Source organism: Ammospiza caudacuta, chromosome 3 (assembly GCF_027887145.1).
Source record: "Ammospiza caudacuta isolate bAmmCau1 chromosome 3, bAmmCau1.pri, whole genome shotgun sequence".
Taxonomy (NCBI): Eukaryota; Metazoa; Chordata; class Aves; order Passeriformes; family Passerellidae; genus Ammospiza; species Ammospiza caudacuta.
Genome location: NC_080595.1, coordinates 48,709,911 through 48,728,241, shown reverse-complemented (window position 1 = coordinate 48,728,241; position 18,331 = coordinate 48,709,911). Strand labels below are relative to the sequence as shown.

The 18,331-nt window shown below is 35.6% G+C and overlaps 1 protein-coding gene across 1 annotated transcript in view; it reads right to left on the bottom strand.

Annotated features, from left to right (window-relative positions):
• RYR2 (ryanodine receptor 2) overlaps nt 1-18,331 on the bottom strand; it is a 380,761-nt gene that overhangs the window by 159,991 nt on the left and 202,439 nt on the right. The window contains exons 17-23 of the mRNA XM_058801183.1: nt 18,080-18,198; nt 17,571-17,704; nt 13,801-14,042; nt 10,207-10,399; nt 8,295-8,511; nt 7,969-8,073; nt 3,308-3,411 (exon numbers count right to left, since the gene is read on the bottom strand). Of these exons, the coding sequence (XP_058657166.1) occupies nt 3,308-3,411; nt 7,969-8,073; nt 8,295-8,511; nt 10,207-10,399; nt 13,801-14,042; nt 17,571-17,704; nt 18,080-18,198 (1,114 nt within the window). The remainder of the gene's footprint in view (nt 1-3,307; nt 3,412-7,968; nt 8,074-8,294; nt 8,512-10,206; nt 10,400-13,800; nt 14,043-17,570; nt 17,705-18,079; nt 18,199-18,331) is intronic.

The window sequence follows — 18,331 nt, the reverse complement described above, 5'->3', positions numbered from 1 at the left end:
AATTTTAAAATCTCATTTGTCTCCAGGATTTGTTCAGTAAATTGTTAATTATTTGTTCCTGTATCTATAGTCAATGTTGGCTTATAGTCTTTTTAAGTCTAGGTGCATTGATAAAATATTGACATTGAAATTAATAGAAATCCTAGACAAAAGTCAGAGTCTTAACTTTGGAGTCAGATGACAATTTTCTCAAAACCTGAGGGTGATAACTATATTTTTGAAAGAAACTGATTACAGAAGAAATCATAGGTGTAAATACCTTGGACTCCATTCCAAATTTTCCTGAAGTGGAAGAAAGGTGTCAAACAAGGTTTTTATTTGTTCTTGCCACTAGCTGAAATGATATTTTCTTGTTGAAGCATGCTTCAACTATATTTACTGCTCTTGAACTGACTTGGGGGGAAAGAGCATAAATACTCTTCTAACATTATTTCTTTTGGCAGATGAATTGTCTGTTTCAAGGAGATTCTTGCAGCATATTTTTAGTGCTAGCTACATGAAGTAAGTCCTACTCCTATGGACTGTGAACCCTGATTTAAAACTAGACAGTAAAGCCAGGAAATATCCAGTGGCCCCTTCCTGCAAAACACACTATCTGCTAAGAATACACCATGCAGCTAGATTTCACCTGGCATAAAGAGTACATGATTCCTATAAAGCTATCACCAGCATAAGTAGGAGAACATATCTAATAGTGAAATGCAGTACAGAGGAGCTAACCTCTGGAACCCCTAATTTTCCTGTAATGTAAGCCAGGAATTGTCTCTACCCAAACAAAACAAATTCAAATAAGACTGCCACAGGAGGATAAAATGACAGACTGTACTGGCAGAATCTGAAAAACCATTAAAGCTCTTCAAACCTAAGCAAGAAAATGAAAAGTGGCTGAATGTAGATCTCATCATCACAATGGTGGATGTAATTATTACACAAGACTGAGTAAACACACAGAAATGGGAAAGTCAGTCATAAAAAAATAAGCAATAACAAGCAGAAAAATATACAAGACCAAACTATAAAACATATATATAAGCACGTGCAGAAACAGTATGAGCAAGCATATTTTAATCCTATGACATTTTCAGAGGCAACTAATTCCTGCATCTTGACATTTCCTACAGTATGTAATTTTTATAGCTCATAAAAGTATTCAATCTTACTTAAAATAAATAAAGATCCCAGTATATGGAAAATAAATGTTGTATCAGATAATATGACTTAGATCTTCCTTGATTTTTAACTCTCTCATCTGGCAGCAAAACTGCCAACAAACCACAAAGGAAAACAGAATTACAGTCAGCATTATTCTCCATGTTTTTCAACTATTTCAAGTATACAATTTGATGCAAATCGTAACGAAAATTATTAGAAGTTTTAAAATAACATTTTCTTTCCTTTCCATCAAGATTGACAGCTAGTAGATTAGACACATCTAGTAAAAAAATAGTCAAGACAGGTCTTCAAATCATCATCTATGGATCACCTAGAACTGATTAGTTCACTGATTTTTCAAAATTTTCAAGCATGTAGAAACAAACTGAGCAAGAGGGTCCTAAATCCCTGCACAACAGATGTCTACGTGATAAATACAACTCAGTACTACAAAATTAGAACTTCATTTATCAGATAACAAGGACTAATCCAAGGAGGTAAGGAAGACTTAGTTCACAAGCATACACATTTTAAAACTCACTGAAGGACTGAGTGCTTTATATTTTGGATGTTATCCATTTAATGGAAAGACTTTTTCTCGAGTAAGCAATAAAATTAATTTAAAAAGAGTAATCCATAACTTGTATGCTTATAAAACAAAAACTTGGCAATTTTTTACAGGGTTAGATTAGAAAAGCACTGGATACTGAACCAATAATCATCTACAGACTCATTAAATTTGTTCAAGACTTAGTGGAACATCAGCAGTGTGCATTTAATTATGAGGGCATGATTTTTCTGCTGTTTGAGCCGTATTACATAGAGTATTCTAGGAAAATATCTAACCATAGTGGAAGCTAATGACATCATCTTTTGTAGTTTCATTAAAAAGGAATAATCTATTCTGAATCCTTAGCACATTGCTCTGCTGATGAGAAATGCTCAAAAACTTTCCTTTTAATTCTAATATCTACCCATAGAAAATTTGAACTTATTTTCTTGCTTCCAGTTCAATTTCTCTCTGAATGCTTTACCTCTAAATAATGGCAAGCTATCCCTCCAGAAACTGTTTAGCACTTAGTGTCATAAATACAACCCTAAGTACTCAGTTTTACACTGAGTAATTTATTTACTGTGGGAATGGTAGATCAGTAAATAGTGCAGAGAAGCTGGCCTAAAAATAAATTTGCAAGAAGTTCTAGAAGAGGTGTTCTACATAGCTTTCCACTATGAGGATATAAAGGCCTTTTCTTAGGACAGTATATTGCACTATCAGTTTAAATGGCAAGGATATTAATATAGGCCAATCTTCACAGAAAAGTAAAATCACATGCGGACATTCATCCTTTGTAATCTCTCTGAATAGTAAAAAGCAACTATATTCTAACAGGAAAAAAAAAAAAGAATAGATTAGAAGTATGGCTGACTGGAGAACCACATCTACCGTCAAGCATTTATCAGTTTGATCAGTATTTCTACACATTGGCTACATGCAATCCTACATATGGGAGAAATTACTTACACTAATAGATTTTTCAATTAATTCACAGCAAAGTAAGAACTCACAACTCCTTGACTGAAAAAGCTGAAGTGAGGAATTGTACCCTTGTAAACCACAAAACTAGATTACTTCAACAAACCCTTTAACGTCCCATTGAAATTTGCTAGCATTCCAACTGGAGAGCTTCCATGACATTCCATCTAACCACTCATCCACAAAGGGAGGGAATGCCTGCTGCTGTTTGTTCTGTGGCAACATGCACACTGACACAGAAATAGCAGCAAGGGGTCCTGAAGCAAAGTTCCTAATTTAAATATCTGCTGAGTGTCAAAGTGTGTTTTATCAATAAAGAAAATTGAAAGAATTAAACTAAATTGAATAAAATCAAAGAAGCAAAGATTTTTTTTTCAAACCTTGGATCTATTTCATCCTAGATGAAAACTCTCTGAATTTTCATTTCACAATCAGCATTACAACAATAATTCTAAAAAGACTATCAAAGTCATTTTCAGTGCCAAACACATAAATCATTAATGTATCTTACTCCCTCATTTGCATATTATTACCCTCTCCTACACATCAAATTTTAATTCGCGTATCAATTTATAATTCTGGAAACTCTAACTATAAATTTCAAAAGTTCTAGAAACTTACTTCAGTGTTTCAAGTGACATTTGCAAGTTATAATTTCTTTCCTGCTCCGGCAATTTGGAGAACTCCACTAAGCATGGGTGCTGTCTTTTGTTGTCGTCTCTAACCTGAGAAAAAAGAAAAAAAATAACATGCCTTAACATGCCACAAAAACTAAAAGAAATTTAAAACCCGTCAATCCACAAGGTACTTAAAGCTGATCCTGTTAGAAGTACTCAAACTGGATGACACCTCGAAACAGAAAGTATTCTGTATTCTCAGAGCATAGTGTTCAACAAGGTACAATTTGCATTTGAAAATAAACTTCCGATTTGCATATCTCAAGTGGAATAAATGCAAATTTGGGCACGCTATTATACAGATGTTCACAGGAAATATGCAAAGTTCAAGAACAGTGCAGTTAAATTGTTTTAACATACAGCCATAAAATACCATCTCATCTTCAACCCCATGTTTCAAAAATTCTACATCCAGTTTGTATAAATATGTTGATACAGATAGTACTGAAATCCTTACCCAATGAAAATAACAATGTAAAAGAAATCTTCCCTATATCTTACTTCTGAAAATGTTTGTTTCTAAGTTATTTCTAGTACATAGAAGCAGAATATGTCTGTTAGGAAGACACATATGAGTGTAACGTGAATTCACCTTTAGTGTAGTGATAGGAGAGCCATACAGACTGTAATTTACAAAATCCTACATTTTATAAACATGCAAGTATGATCAGAAAAATTTTTGACCTCCTCTATTTTACAAAGGTTTAATCTAACACTAGGCATAACCTAGACAGGCAGCCTTGGAGGCTGTGATAACCAAGCACTCTATAGCTCATCTACTTAGCATCATAGCTAGAGTTTAGCCAAAAACATCTACAAAGGCTTGATAAAATACATTAGTTTGAAAATATTAACTAAAAGACCCCAATGCAATTGTTAACATCTGCCCAGTAACATCTTAGTGTCAATCTTATAAGGACCACAAGTTCACCATTTATACTGACCTTTAATTGTTCAAAGTGGAAGTTATTAAAAAATAACATTATTGATTTTTGATCAATCAGATAATTCTGCTGGAAAACTGAATGCTAACAGTTGAAGTTAAAAAGCCTAATTGTTATAATTTTTCAAAATTTATATTTACACTATTACTTAATCTAGTTTATTCAATGTCATGAAAAAAATCACATTTCTCTATAACATTGCTGAGTAATGTAGTTTTTGCATTTTCATCCAAGCACATAATTTTGAAATCAAACAGCAGTCATTTATTTATGTTTTGGACTGAAAAATCTTTACAGTCTCCAAGGGGTATTTATCTTGATTTGATAGGATTAATGTACTTTGGACAGACAACACAGGCAATTCAACTGCCAAACACTTAAAAAATTCAATAGACGGTAAAATGAGAAATGTCTTTTACTAGCAGTGAAAATGTTTATTTACGGATCCCTAAGATCTTTGGTAATCCGTATATTAAAAAATTGAGTATAGTCTCTGAGTTTAGATCTGTGTACAGCTAATTTAAGTCTTGGATGTCAGGTATTTTCCTCAGAAATCCAAATTATTTTATTTCCCCTAGTGACACTATTTCTGTCCTACAACTACAATGTATGATAATTCTATCGTATAGCTAACATATTTTATGGGTGACCTTGTAGTTTCCTGGGGTATTTTTTATGAGAACAAAATAAAAATCTACTGCCTTGAAAACAAATTACATTAGTGGCAGAACTCATCCATCAATTCATAATTTTTGTGGCTGGTTTTAAATGTGCAGTGACATTGAACAGAAACAAAAATATGCAGATGCATCTGATTATTTCAATAGCACACATATTCAGAGTTAAATTATTTTTCTACATTAACTTGCTATTTTACTTTGTTACATGCATAGAATGCAGTAGTAATAGGACATGCAATAGTGGGTATCAGTTTGGTGATACAGCATACAGATCTGATGATGCAGACGTAGGAGAAATATAAAAGGCTACAGCAGAAATTTTTGATAATCTGGAGGATCATTTTAAAAGACTGTCTATTAGCCTTTAAACTTTTAGATGGTGAAAAAACACCACTAGCTACTACATACAATGCATCTTGCTCTGAAGTAAAAAGACAAAATCTAATATTAGAGGACTTGTGTGCATCTGACCGAGCTAATTTCTGTGCCATGCCTTCCCCCGCTACTTAGTAACTGCAGTGCATGAATTCAGATTACTAGAATTGGCAACAGTGGCCTAAATGCAGCCCATACAAAACTGGGAGGAGCTGTTGACACCTTGGAGGGTAGGGAGGCCCTGCAGAGAGACCTGGACAAATTACAGGCCTGGGAAATCACCAACCCCATGAAATTCAACAAGGGAAAGTGCCAGATTCTACACTTGGGGTGGGGCAACCCTGGATGTATGGACAGACCAGGGAATGAGACACTGGAAAGCAGTGCCAGGGAAAGGGACCTAGAAGTCCTGTTGACAGCAAGCTGCAGATGAATCAGCTGGAGATGAATCAGCGCCCTGGCAGGCAGGAGGGCCAACCCTGACCTGGGGGGCATCAGGCACAGCATCACCAGCCGGGCAAGGGAGGGGACTGTCCCCTCTGCTCTGCACTGAGGTGGTCTCACCTCGAGTGCCAGAGTCAGCTGTGGGTGCCACAACCCACAGACAGTCATGGCACTGTTAAAGAGTGTCCAAAAGAAGGCAATGAAGATATTGAAGGGCCTTGAGGGGAAGGTGTTTGAGGAGCAGCTGAGGTCACTTGGTCTGTTCAGCCTGGAGGAGACTGAGGGGAGATTTTATTGTAGTAACAGCTTCCTCAGGAGGGGAAGCAGGGAGGCAGACACTGATCTCTTCTCTGTAGTGTCATTGACAGAACCCATAGGAATGGCCTGAGCCTAAACCTCAGCGGGGGTTTAGGTGGGATATTAGGAAAAGGCTCTTCACCCAGAAGGTGGTTGGGCACGGGGACAGGCTCCTCAGGGAAGTGGTCACAGTGCCAAGCCTGAGAGACCTAAAGAAGTGTTTGGACAACACTCTTGGACACAGGGTGGGACTCTGGGTAATGGTGCTGTGCAGGGTCAGGAGCTGGACTTGATGATCGTTGTGGATCCCTTCCAACTCTGGGTATTCTATGAAACTGATAAAATCATTTGTGAGGAACCAGTATGACTAAGGAATCAACCTCCAGAAAATTATCAGCATATGCTCTATCAGGATCCCAAAGACAGTGCATCCTACCACAATGCATTAAAGCAAGATAATTTAAAATATTCAACACCTATTTTCATTTTGAACATAACTAACTTTATCACTTGGTACTTATCATAAATGGTTTAAATAGTGTTCAACTGTACAATTAGACTCTCAATATGTAATGGTACACTAAGAGTTCCTGCAGATTGCTGCACAGCTGGTATGATTACACCACAATTAAAATGTTTTGACACAATAATTTAACTGAGGTTTTGCATTTGGTTTGGTGGGGAAATTAACTACAATAAAATCTAGAGATCTTCTCTGGTAATCATATATTTTTAAGTATACTGCTGTATGCTAAACCAAATAAATACCTATGCCCAGTTATCTTAAATGTGTAATGTTAACTCCTCAAAAGCCCAAAAGCTTTTTAGTAACAAAAATAGAATACATACGTGTTTTTACACTTATATTTAGTACATACAGCATGTTTCTATATATTCTTCACAGCAATATTTCTTCATAAAGCAGCATTTGGGAAACAAATAGTGAGCATAATAACATGATCATTTTTTACTGATGAAATGTTGAAAGAAATTTTTTTTCATACTCCATGAAAAGTAGGAAAGAGATAAGAGAATAGTTACATACAGACATGAAACTGAAGAAATAGAGAAAAGGAAAGCAAAAATCAAATTTAATTGAATTTTCTATAGGCAATACTTATTTGGAACTTTGAAAGAGTAATGTCAGCACATGTAAAGAGAACCAAGAATAACTGTTTTCATTGGCCTATTCCATCAGTCAGTCGAACATCTTGGTCCAAGAACAAATAGGAGGTGAAAAATTCACTATGTGCTTTCTGTGCTGACAGTTAGACTGAAAATTTCAGCACCAAATTGCCACAGACATCTTTTATGAAAAATCCTTTTCTTAGGATTTTTCCTCCTGAGAAGCTGAGAGGCCTCAGGAACAAAATGCAATCAATGGTTATCTGCTGCTGTGGAATGCAACAGGTGCATCTGTGATTGGCCCAAGCCAATGGCCAATCACAGCCCAGCAGGCTCAGACAGAGAGTCCAAGCCTCAAACCTTTGTTATCATTCTTTGCTATTCTATTCTTAGCTAGCCTTCTGAGAAAATCCTTTCTTTTATTCTTTTAGTATAGTTTTAATGTAATATATATCATAAAAAATTAAATCAAGCCTTCTGAAACATGGAGTCAAATCCTCATCTTTTCCCTCAACCTGAGACCCCTGTGAACACAGCCACACCAAATTCCTTTAATACCAGAATGTTTGTTCAGAAATGCCCAAGTGCCATTGGTTTGCACATGCTTTTGGTAGGATAGTGTTTAAAACCTTACTAATTTTGGGGGCAATGATGAAAAATGCAGTTCCATTAATACATTGAAACCAATGTACTAAATCAAACAATGCAATTAACAGAAAATCAAGTTGGAAGGTACATACTGGTCCATACTGCCAACCAAGTTCAATCTTATTCATAACCCAAAGTTCATGGATGTTCTCTGCTAATTTTTCTCTAATCCTTTCCAGGTGAGGAGGCAAAACAATCTAAATAGAGAAGAGATAAGAGAGGAAGAGCTATTACAAATAAGTTGCTTGACATGCCATCCCAACTTTCATAACAGACAAACTTCATACAAACCAGATCTCAATAAATCTCAAGGAAAAAACAAGTTTGGGACAAGGTACAAATTCAACCAAATGAAGTAAAATAGGCATGTAATATGTGAGTGTTTAAAAAGGAAAATGCCATCTTTCCATTGCCATACCTGGCTAGTATCTACAGGAACTGGAGTGAAAGCTGCTTGTGAGAGAGAGACAGTGGGACCCAACAGGTCTCTTGTGTAGCTACGATCTTGTTTGTACTCTCGGCTGTTCTCCACTTTCAGCTTCTCTTTTGGTAGTACAGCTTCAAAGCATGGAGCATATCCAGGTGGAGGAAGGAACTTGAACTCTCCGTGGCGCCCTCCAAGCAAGAAACGAACCCTGTAAACATCCGAATTACTTTAGATAACCAAGACACTTCTGGTGGAAAGCCTAATCAGTCTCTAAGCCTAAAGAATATTAAATGTTATTTTTAAAAGGGAAAAAATAAGGGGAGTGGGGGGAATGTCAATGTTGCAGCTTTTTTTCATTGTTTACAGTTCAATTTTCTCTAACTGCTTCTGGTTTATGATGTAGGAGATTGAAAAAACACAGAAAAACAGAAAAAGTAAATGATTCTTTTTTCTAGTTAATTTTACTTCACTAAAGACATTTTAAATGACAAGACCAATAATCTTTGAGAGACAGAATAATCAGTTTACTCAGGACACCTTTAAAGTAAGCAGCAGCCTTTTGAGTCTCCAAAGGCAGAGATTAAAACCCAGAGTAATCAATCAAGGACTTCAGAACTCTCTCCATTGAGGAGGTCTCCATTCAAACTCTTTTGAGAAATGAACCTAAAACCCTGTGGTTTTTTCTTTTCTCTCACAAAACACTAAATCTTTAGGACACAATACAGAATCTCCTAAATTTCCTTCCCTGAAACTTTTATCATATTAATAGAGACTCAGGGGAAAACACTCTTTTATTAATGAAAAATGGTAAATATGTCATGGCCCTTTATTACTGAAAAATTCAATCAATGAGGTAATAATGGTGTAGCAATGACATAATACCAATATGACATAGCCATGGCATAATACTGAAAAATCTTCCTAGAACATTGCCATCCAGGAAGGAATCAAAAAACACCCAAAAGAGTAGCCTTAAACCAAAATAATTTTGTGTCTTTTCTGTTTACTGAGTATCTTAGGGGATTTTTGTTAATGCTACACCAGTACACACTCAAAAACCTTATGCAGCACACAAATAATATCTGTCAGTAATATCTCTGATAACAGAAATAAAGCATGCAGGTTTATAGTTTTGCATTTTGTAGCATGCAGATCTATGATTTTACTACATTTTCTCTCCTGTACTATCAAAAGCAAAGTTTAAGGAGTGTATTCTGCATCTGGAGCAAAGGATGGGTGTGTGCTCTGCGTGACAGCTTTTAGCTTCTGTGGTATCCTTTGAATGATCCCTCAGAGAACATTGCTCCACCTCCAACAGAAATCAGCTTTCAGCCTCCACCTTTGCCAGTCCTGATAACGTTGGTCTTCCCACTGGAACATCACAAAACCTTTTTTAATATTATAGTTTCAAATTTCTCAGTACATGGAAGCAGATGTTTTGCACCTAAAGTGTGACTTGAAATTTTATAAAAAACCAATACAGCAACCAGAATACAGATTGAATTCATTTTAAGTCATGCTGCCGAAGAGGAAGTGTATGACCACTATTTCTTAAGGTAAGTGCAGATAATGCCTCTTTTAATAATAGTTACTACCTCATAACAGGTGAATTAGGGAAAATATATCTTTAATATCAAAGGCTGATACAAAATGCTGCCCTGGAGTGAATGCGTAGCAATGTGTCAGCAAAGAAATTATTAAGATGTTTCTAATATATGTCTGCAAACCACCAGAATACACTGGTGTGCTAAAAAGCAACAGATGCACTGTGTCTTCAGGACTTCTTTGTAGCTCTCACTATTCAAGAACTGGAACTTGGCCAAAAAAAAAAAAAAACAAACATGTCAGAAAGAGAAATGAGAGCAGACAGCCTAAACCACAAACAACTCCATGGGATGCTAACTTTATTCCTGCAGAGAAGCTGACAACTGGGAAGAAGAGGCCATCTATGTTGAAGTTTTCAAACATTCCTTGAACGGGCTGACCATTTATTCGGAAAGAGATGCTGGGGGCACTCAGGTCCAAACAGCAGCTAATGACATCATCAGTTCTTAATAGATGTTGGTTGGGAGAATTTACTGATCGTGCTACACAACCTATGGAAGTAACAGAGACACATTTAGTGAAACTTATATAAACGACACTGGTTTTCACAGAAGGCTAAAAAAGAGAAAAACATCACTCTAGAGCATAAACATATTAATACACAAATATCTAACCTAAGACATCCAAGACCTGGTTTTAAGCTGGCAATATTGTGAATAGCAGCATACAATGATATCAACACAGCTCTCATAATTCTGTCTTCACACCTTTATTCAAGCCACATCTCCAAACACTCAGTTAATCCTTGCAAACCAAAATAAATAATAAAATAAATAATAAAATTAATAAAATAAATAAATAATAAGACTCAATTACATTTAATGTGAGAATAATTATTGATATCCATATAAACAGTCTAAATCAAGAAAACCACATTTTATTCCTCACATTGCAATCATTAGTACCTAATATGAAACCTAGTATACTTTTCTAGAGAATGCTTCATTATTTAGACAAAGAAAAATATCTCACTTTGCATTACTTATGGAAAATTAGGTACTCCCTGTTAATGGCCATATCACGGTACCCTTCGAAACTTGTATGAGAGTATATACTATTCAGTTTCATCATTAAACTGCAAACCAGCATTTTTCAGCAATATACAAAGACAGCTGCATTTTGAAGGCATATATATATGTATATTTTAATCAGTTTTTATGAATTCTAGAGGATTATTCTATCTTGCATCAAGTTTACACAAGCACACCTGCTTCCCAAGAGAAACAAGCCATAGAATTCAGAAATAGAAAATGTTTTTGTCTGAAATTTACTGTCATCTACAGTACAAAATTTTTGAAAAAACATGGAAGCTGTTTGAAAACATGTCTACATATGTTTTCCAAAAATAACTTATGCACTGTCTGCAAGAGATACTTCATTATGCCCACTAAGAACAGAGCACTAACTCTTTAACTAGGGCATCCAACTTGTGTAAACATGAAAGACTTAACTATCACTACGTTTCCAGGAAGAATCTGCAGGCATGTGGTTTTATCAGAAGCAAAAATAATGAAATCTTAGTAATTTTTTAACAAGCTAATTTTCATGCATGTATCTCCCTTACCCCTGAGGAAAAAGAAAAAATACCAACACTTTCAAAACTCTATATATGAAAAATTACTTTGTGATACTGCCAGATGAAAATATCACAGCTGAGAGTTACTATAAAATAAATCACAGAAAGAAACAATCAATAGTAGGGATAACAAAATACAAAAAAAGCTACCAAGGAAGAGTGGATATTTCATTCACTTAAAGAATGCTACTTGAGACCAGATGCCTTTTAGACACTAAAATTTTGGCAAATATAGGTTATGAAAATCAATGCATGCTGACTGCTAACAGAAATATGTATTTGTCATTGATGAATATACAGTAGAGCAAATTATCTAAATGCCTTTTCTGGTCCTAGGCTTAAAGGATCTGTGAGTTTCACTTCTCCATAATAGGTTATTTCAGGACTGAAGAACCAAATGCAAATTGTTTGTGATTCTCATACAGGCTTGGTCCAGAACAGAAATTTGGGGGCAGAAATTATTGTTGCTATTCATTAATAGAGTAAATTTTTCATGGCAAGAAGGTTATTTTTAAAATGCCATTGCAGAGATTATCAAGAGCAGTCTGGACTGTGGAAGCAAAAAAAGGCCATGATTTTCAATACACAACAACTTAAAGTTCTTCCATGTTTGAGAGATATGTATGTGTTACACAATATTATCAGCAAAGAAAGAAGACACAAATCTTTTCAAACCTACCAGCCATATCCATAACAGATGAAAAAAATTGCAGATACATTTGTAGACTGACCTATTTTTTTTCGGCAGGACATGAGAACGACAAACAACCATTCATTATTTGTGTTGCTAGGTTTCTCACTGAAAAGTTTGCAGTGGGTAGAAATATAATTTTGATTTTCAGTAATCCTTTGTTTCATCCCTAAAAGTGACCTTAAGTACAAAAGCTATCTTGGTTAGCTCATTATTTTCAGGTTCTTCTGTAATAATACTTTTTCTGTCAAACTCAGTCACGACACTTGTAATGAGACCATTAATTATGCATCATTGTTCCAAAGTAATTCTCACTACACACGCGAGGCTAAGTAGCAGCTTCTTGCCTAAGATGCCACTCCAGTTGATATGCTATTATTTATTAATAAAATCCATTGCTATTTTGATTGCAAAGTTCTTTTGAAATGTAAAACTATATTATTTTCCAAGTATCAAGCTTCAATGCCTCAAAACTGCAAAAACTTTGGATGAGGCAGCTGACTCACTAAATTATCTCTCTTGTCTGCTAAGGTGCTTTAGAAAACCTGTTCATAACTTTATAGTGGAAAAAACTGCCAATCCAAAGAGCCTTTCCCAGTTTCCAGGCCGTTCTCTAGTTTACCACTACCCAATAATCTCTCAAAAATTAAAAGAAAAAAAAAATCTTCTCAGCAAGGTGAAATCATAGTAAATCTCCTTTCAGAATGTTCAGGACTGTCCAACTGTAGGACTACCCATGCTAAATTATATCTGGGAATTTTTTCACAAAAGTCAAAACTTGGGAAAAAGATTAAGAAATAAGAGAACAAGCTACCATTATTCTGATTTTGCTAAGCTAACGTCATCTGAAGAGAGAATAAAGTATTTGTGCAATCAAGAGTAAATAAAAATGCTTTAGATACTGAGTTTGGCTTTCTCTAGTACTATAATCTTCATGCAAAAATTACTATTAACAATTAGATCCAAAGTAAGCCAAGAACATTTTAAAGATGAATACCTGAGCAAATACATCATATGCAAGCTAGGAATGTGATTCTGCAAGTTTTGCAGTAATCAGTCCTAATGCATGCAAATAAAACATCACTACATAAAAAATATCTTGTTTTAAATGTATGGTAAAAAACATATTTAAAAATCTTCTTCACCTCTAAAGTATCTCTGAACTTCTAAAAACTCATATAAAAATCTGGCTTGAATAAAAAAACAAACCAAAAATCTAAAATGAAGAGTCCTGAATCTCTCAGACTGTTCTTAGACTACCACAGAGGAATTACAAATCCAGATGACTGTTTGTTGTACTTCAATTTTTGCAGCTTTGAAGATTTAAATAAGATTTTCATAGTTACCATGAACACAGAGTCCCCTTATCCACACCCCCCCGCCAAAATCCCAGCCTGTAAATTATTAGTCTACCTGCATTACTTCATACAAACCAATTTTTTTCAATGGACATTGTCAGTTTAAATCATATTCTGATATAGGGTACTGTTTCTGTATGTTTCAAGTGCCAGCTGAAATAAATTATTCACTTTGCTGCTGTTGAAACCAAATTCACTGGGATTGCAAATACAATTATAATGTCTAAACAAAAGTCATCAACAACCACAAAATACCCAAGAGAATACCTGACCACAGATGAAGACCATCAAAGCCATAGGAATATAGGTCATCACCAACACCATTTCCTCCCCATTCCGCTCCTCCCCCTGGGTAGGGTGAGTAGCCTTCTGTGGAAGCCCAGCCCACTCGCAGGTGAGTTGATTCTGCAGTCACAAAGGGCTCTAGATGGTCCACCATAAGTTCATAGTACCATTTTCTGTACTGGGCCGAGCCTTCACTAATCCCCAAGAAGATGTTGGGTCGCATGCTTAAACAGAAAGAATAAAAGTAGTTATTAAAATCTTATCTCATGGACAAGATGAACTGCTGTGTACTTTTCATTGACTGAAATTTCAAGCTAGTTTTGTGTGATTGAAACAACAGAAGTAATTTTACTTCACGGAAACACAGGTTGGAAAAGACTGCAAGGAGCATCTGGTGCAACCTCTCTTGATAAAAACACAGGACAAGATGGCCCAGCATACTGTCCTGCTGAATCTTATACGTGTCCAATGTTGGGTAATCCACCATTTCCCCAGCAAGATTATTCCAATGAATGATTCTTCTCATTCTGAAAAATGTTACTCTTTTCTCCAATCAGAATTTCTCCAGGAGATACCTGTACTCATTACTCTTTGGCTTTTCCATGTGACTCCTGGCTGCACCTGTTCCTCTAACTGGAAAAATGGAAAAAAAGAGGTAGCTTTAGCTCCAATACTTTTCACTTGCACTCCTAAATCTTTATAGTCCTTCTTGATTCTACCCAGGTTTCAGCTTGCTGTGCCATTTATGCCCCCTTGAGAAGAGTAACAATGGATAGCAATCCGTGCTCTGAACAAGCTAAGGCACCCTCTAGGCAACATCTGAGACATTAGCTCCCAGAAGGCAGTATATTTAGTTATTTATTTACTCATTTAGTCTGGTGAAAAATGGTCTATACATTTTAAGTTTAAAAAATGTGTGCTTCAGTAACTGAAACAGTATTCTCACTCAGATGCCAATAGTAATTGGTTTATGTGTTTGAACAATTAGTAGATGTTAAATCCTGTAAAAAAAAAAAAACCACAGCTATTCACCAGTTACCAATGTAAGTGTAGTAAGTACACATTGCAGGTTGAATTTTACACAGCAAACTGCATTCTGTAACACTTATCCATTCAAGAGAGTAACATTTTAAAAGATACAAAAGTGAAGAGTCATTCTATTCCAAAATTCTCTTGTACCCCTTCCTTCTTTGTTCCAAGTCCTGTATAACTCAGTAATTTACAGTGGTTGTAGAAATCTTTAACATTAATTTTATGCCCTTACTGCCGCTGGTTTCACAGTACTTCACAAGACTACTTTAAAAAGGCAAGCTACTACTGTACTTATTGAATATCTAGCTGAAGAGCAATATGTAGAGTCATATCATAAGGTCATGAGGGAGAAAAAAGAATGAAAGAAACCTATGCTTTTCTAATCTGATTTTGGGGATAATATTGAATATAGACTCGCATACCAAAAAGATCTCTCTTCAGGCAGTCATTTCTGTGTCAGCTTTGTACTAAGAAAGACATTCAATCTTGAATTAAAATCATAGAGCACAGAAGCATCCAAAATCAATACTAGTTATATTTCTTCAATGGCTGGTTACCCATATTGCAAAAAATCTTTTAAACTTCTAGACTGAGTGTATGTAGTCTTCACATTCCTCCACTAGATTGGCTTAATACTTGTATAAATATTTTCTTTTTCCATTCATGCTGATTAATCAAAAAACTATAGCTCTAAGCTAGTCTCAGTGTGCTTTCTGGTAGAGGGAATGCAGGGGGAGGAAGAAAGGCTGGTATGGGTGGCTAAATACAAGTCAGTGTAAAAGCAGACTCTACTGATCTGGTTGCTTACGAAATACCAAGTTTTATCAGGTAAGACCAATACACTGTCCTTCTAGAAGCATATGGGTTGTCTTTTGCCAAATGTTTAAGTATAGATACTATTCACATTGTTCCAAGACAAAAAATTAATGAACTTAAAACCAAAATGTGTTTGAGAAATTTATCTTCCAGAAAATTAATATTATTTGTAAATTATTACTCTTTTCAGCCTGAACAGAGTAGCATCTTATTATGCTTTCTCCCAGACTTCACAATTTAATCAACCTTATCAGCCAAATTCCTCTTGCTCAAAAGAGGCTTGTGAATAGAATTTTCCATGAAAAAGTATGTTAAAAAGCAATATCTTAGAAAGTTTCAGTAATAGCCTAGAAAGTTCTTTTGCAAATATTTTTGGATCAAGGTATACATGTCTTTGTCTAACACTAAATTTCTTCAATGATTCCTTGTTCTTATTGACTTTTGAAGAAAATATTTTTTTTATAACTGCAAGAATAAGAATCTTCTCATTCACAACTTTCTGTTGCAAAGCAAATATATGGAACAACTAATTTGCTTTTCTATCCTTCTTTGGGAAAGTCTGTGTTCCTTGTAAAAGATCCAAAGTCATCCCAGAAGCTCAATCACTAATTGCAGAATCACCAAGGCTGGAAAAGACCTCCATGATCATCAAGTTCAACTTTTGATCAAGTATCTTCATGACAACTAAACCACAGCACTAAGTGCCACTAAGTCACGTGATTTTTTGATCCACCACTCCCCTGGGCAGCCTGTTCCAATGCTTAACCCCCCCTTCCATGAAAAACTTCTTCCTGATGTCCAATCCTCTCCTGGTGCAGCTTGGAGCTATGTCCTCTCATCCTGTCACTGGCTGCTTGGGAGAAGAGGCTGACCACCAGCTGGCCACAGCATCCTTTCAGGGAGTTGTAGTAAGTGATAAGCTCTGTCCTGAGCCTACTCTTTTCCAGAGTAAACAAACCAGTTTCCTCAGATCCAGATCTGTGCTCCAGATCCTTCCCCAGCTCCATTGCTGGGCACTGGACATGCTCCAGCACCTCACAGTCCTCCTTGTAGTGAGGGGCCCAAAACTGAACACAGTATTCCAGGTGTAGCCCCACCAATGCCAAGTAAAGAGAGACAATCAGTTCCCCAGATCCTTTAGCTTTAAGAAGCCTCCTTATAATAGACAGTGTAGCTTTTTTATGGTTTTCAGCCTCTAGTAAATCTTATGCACTCTGAATTATAAGTACTATTTCTGTATTTCCATTTTCATTCTCTATCGATGATTGAGACTTTTCAAAATAAACAAGTTTGAGACACAAAATCCCACAGATCTTCTCACAAGGCCACATTCTTTGGCCTCAGCATCAATTAAAACTCTCAAAAAAGAGTATTTATTATTTACTTAATAATACTTGTAAATTATACTTTACCAATTTAAGATGTTACTAGCTTCATCTTGTTATTAATGTCTGTTTGAAGGTAGCTTCTAAAAGTGAAAGGAAGGGCGAAGGCACTCTCTAAATATTCTAGGCTGTGATGAAGGTGTTTAGTACTAAATTCTTAACTTTGACCAAAGATCACAATTTTGACCTCAGAAGATCATAAATATAAAAGCAATCACAGGACATTAGTTGACAATACGTTGAATGCACAGCTAGATCTAGACCATAATCTTTAAAAAAGACTACAGCTTTGCAGACTTAAAATAGTTTAGGGCAGCTATAGTTTGTGACAGCTCTAACTGAGCCACGTTTCAAATTTAATCACTACAGCAAAGGGAATTTAAAATCCTAGTAAGAATAACAAATCACAACAAAAGTTTTGGATGTAAAAGAGATTTTCTGTAGTGACTATTTCTTTTAAGGTCAAATTGGGGTTTTTTCTTTGTTCATAGATAGAGATTTTTTTCTTTTTCTTTGTACCTGCTCACATGGTTGACAAGGCGTGTCTGTAAGAGCAGATCTCTTCCTGGCAGGAGATTATCACAGATTAGATGTTGATTAGACCGCACAGCTACTCCATGACAAACACACAGGGAACACAAAACATCCAAAACCTGGAAAAAAAAGAGATTCTTTTAATCTTAAATAGTTTTTCATTGTCATGGTTAATTACTTCAGGCAATGCAATGCTCTATACCTTGTTACTGGAAGACGTGTAATGGTATGTAATTTATCCAACACAGGGGTTTTATTGTAGAACAATTCTGAAATTCTCCTAACATTAAAACATTCTTCCCACTTCCCTCACAAATTGTTACGTATCAATGTTTTTTGCCAAAAATAAGGTAATATTTCTCTGCTTCTATGCATTTTTGGATAAGTTTTATTTCTCATTATCAAAACAGCATTAAAGTATTTGAAATTAACTTCCACACAGAAGAATGAGCTTACTTTGTTCATCTAAATATACTTGTTTAGTCTTTACCTACCTTATGGTTTCTTCCATGCTTATCCAAAAGACAGATGATTGATTTAATATGTCCTTCCTTAATAATGTTGAGAGCTTCTGGGCTTTCTACCAACACACAGTGTAAAACCTCTAGAATTCCTGGGGGGGAAAAAAAGGAATTATTTCATCGATGTGCATATAATGTCATAACTATACATAATAGTTAGCAATCTGTTGCTCATGAACATGAAATAGTTCCAAAAATCATTGTATAGGACAAACAAACCCAATA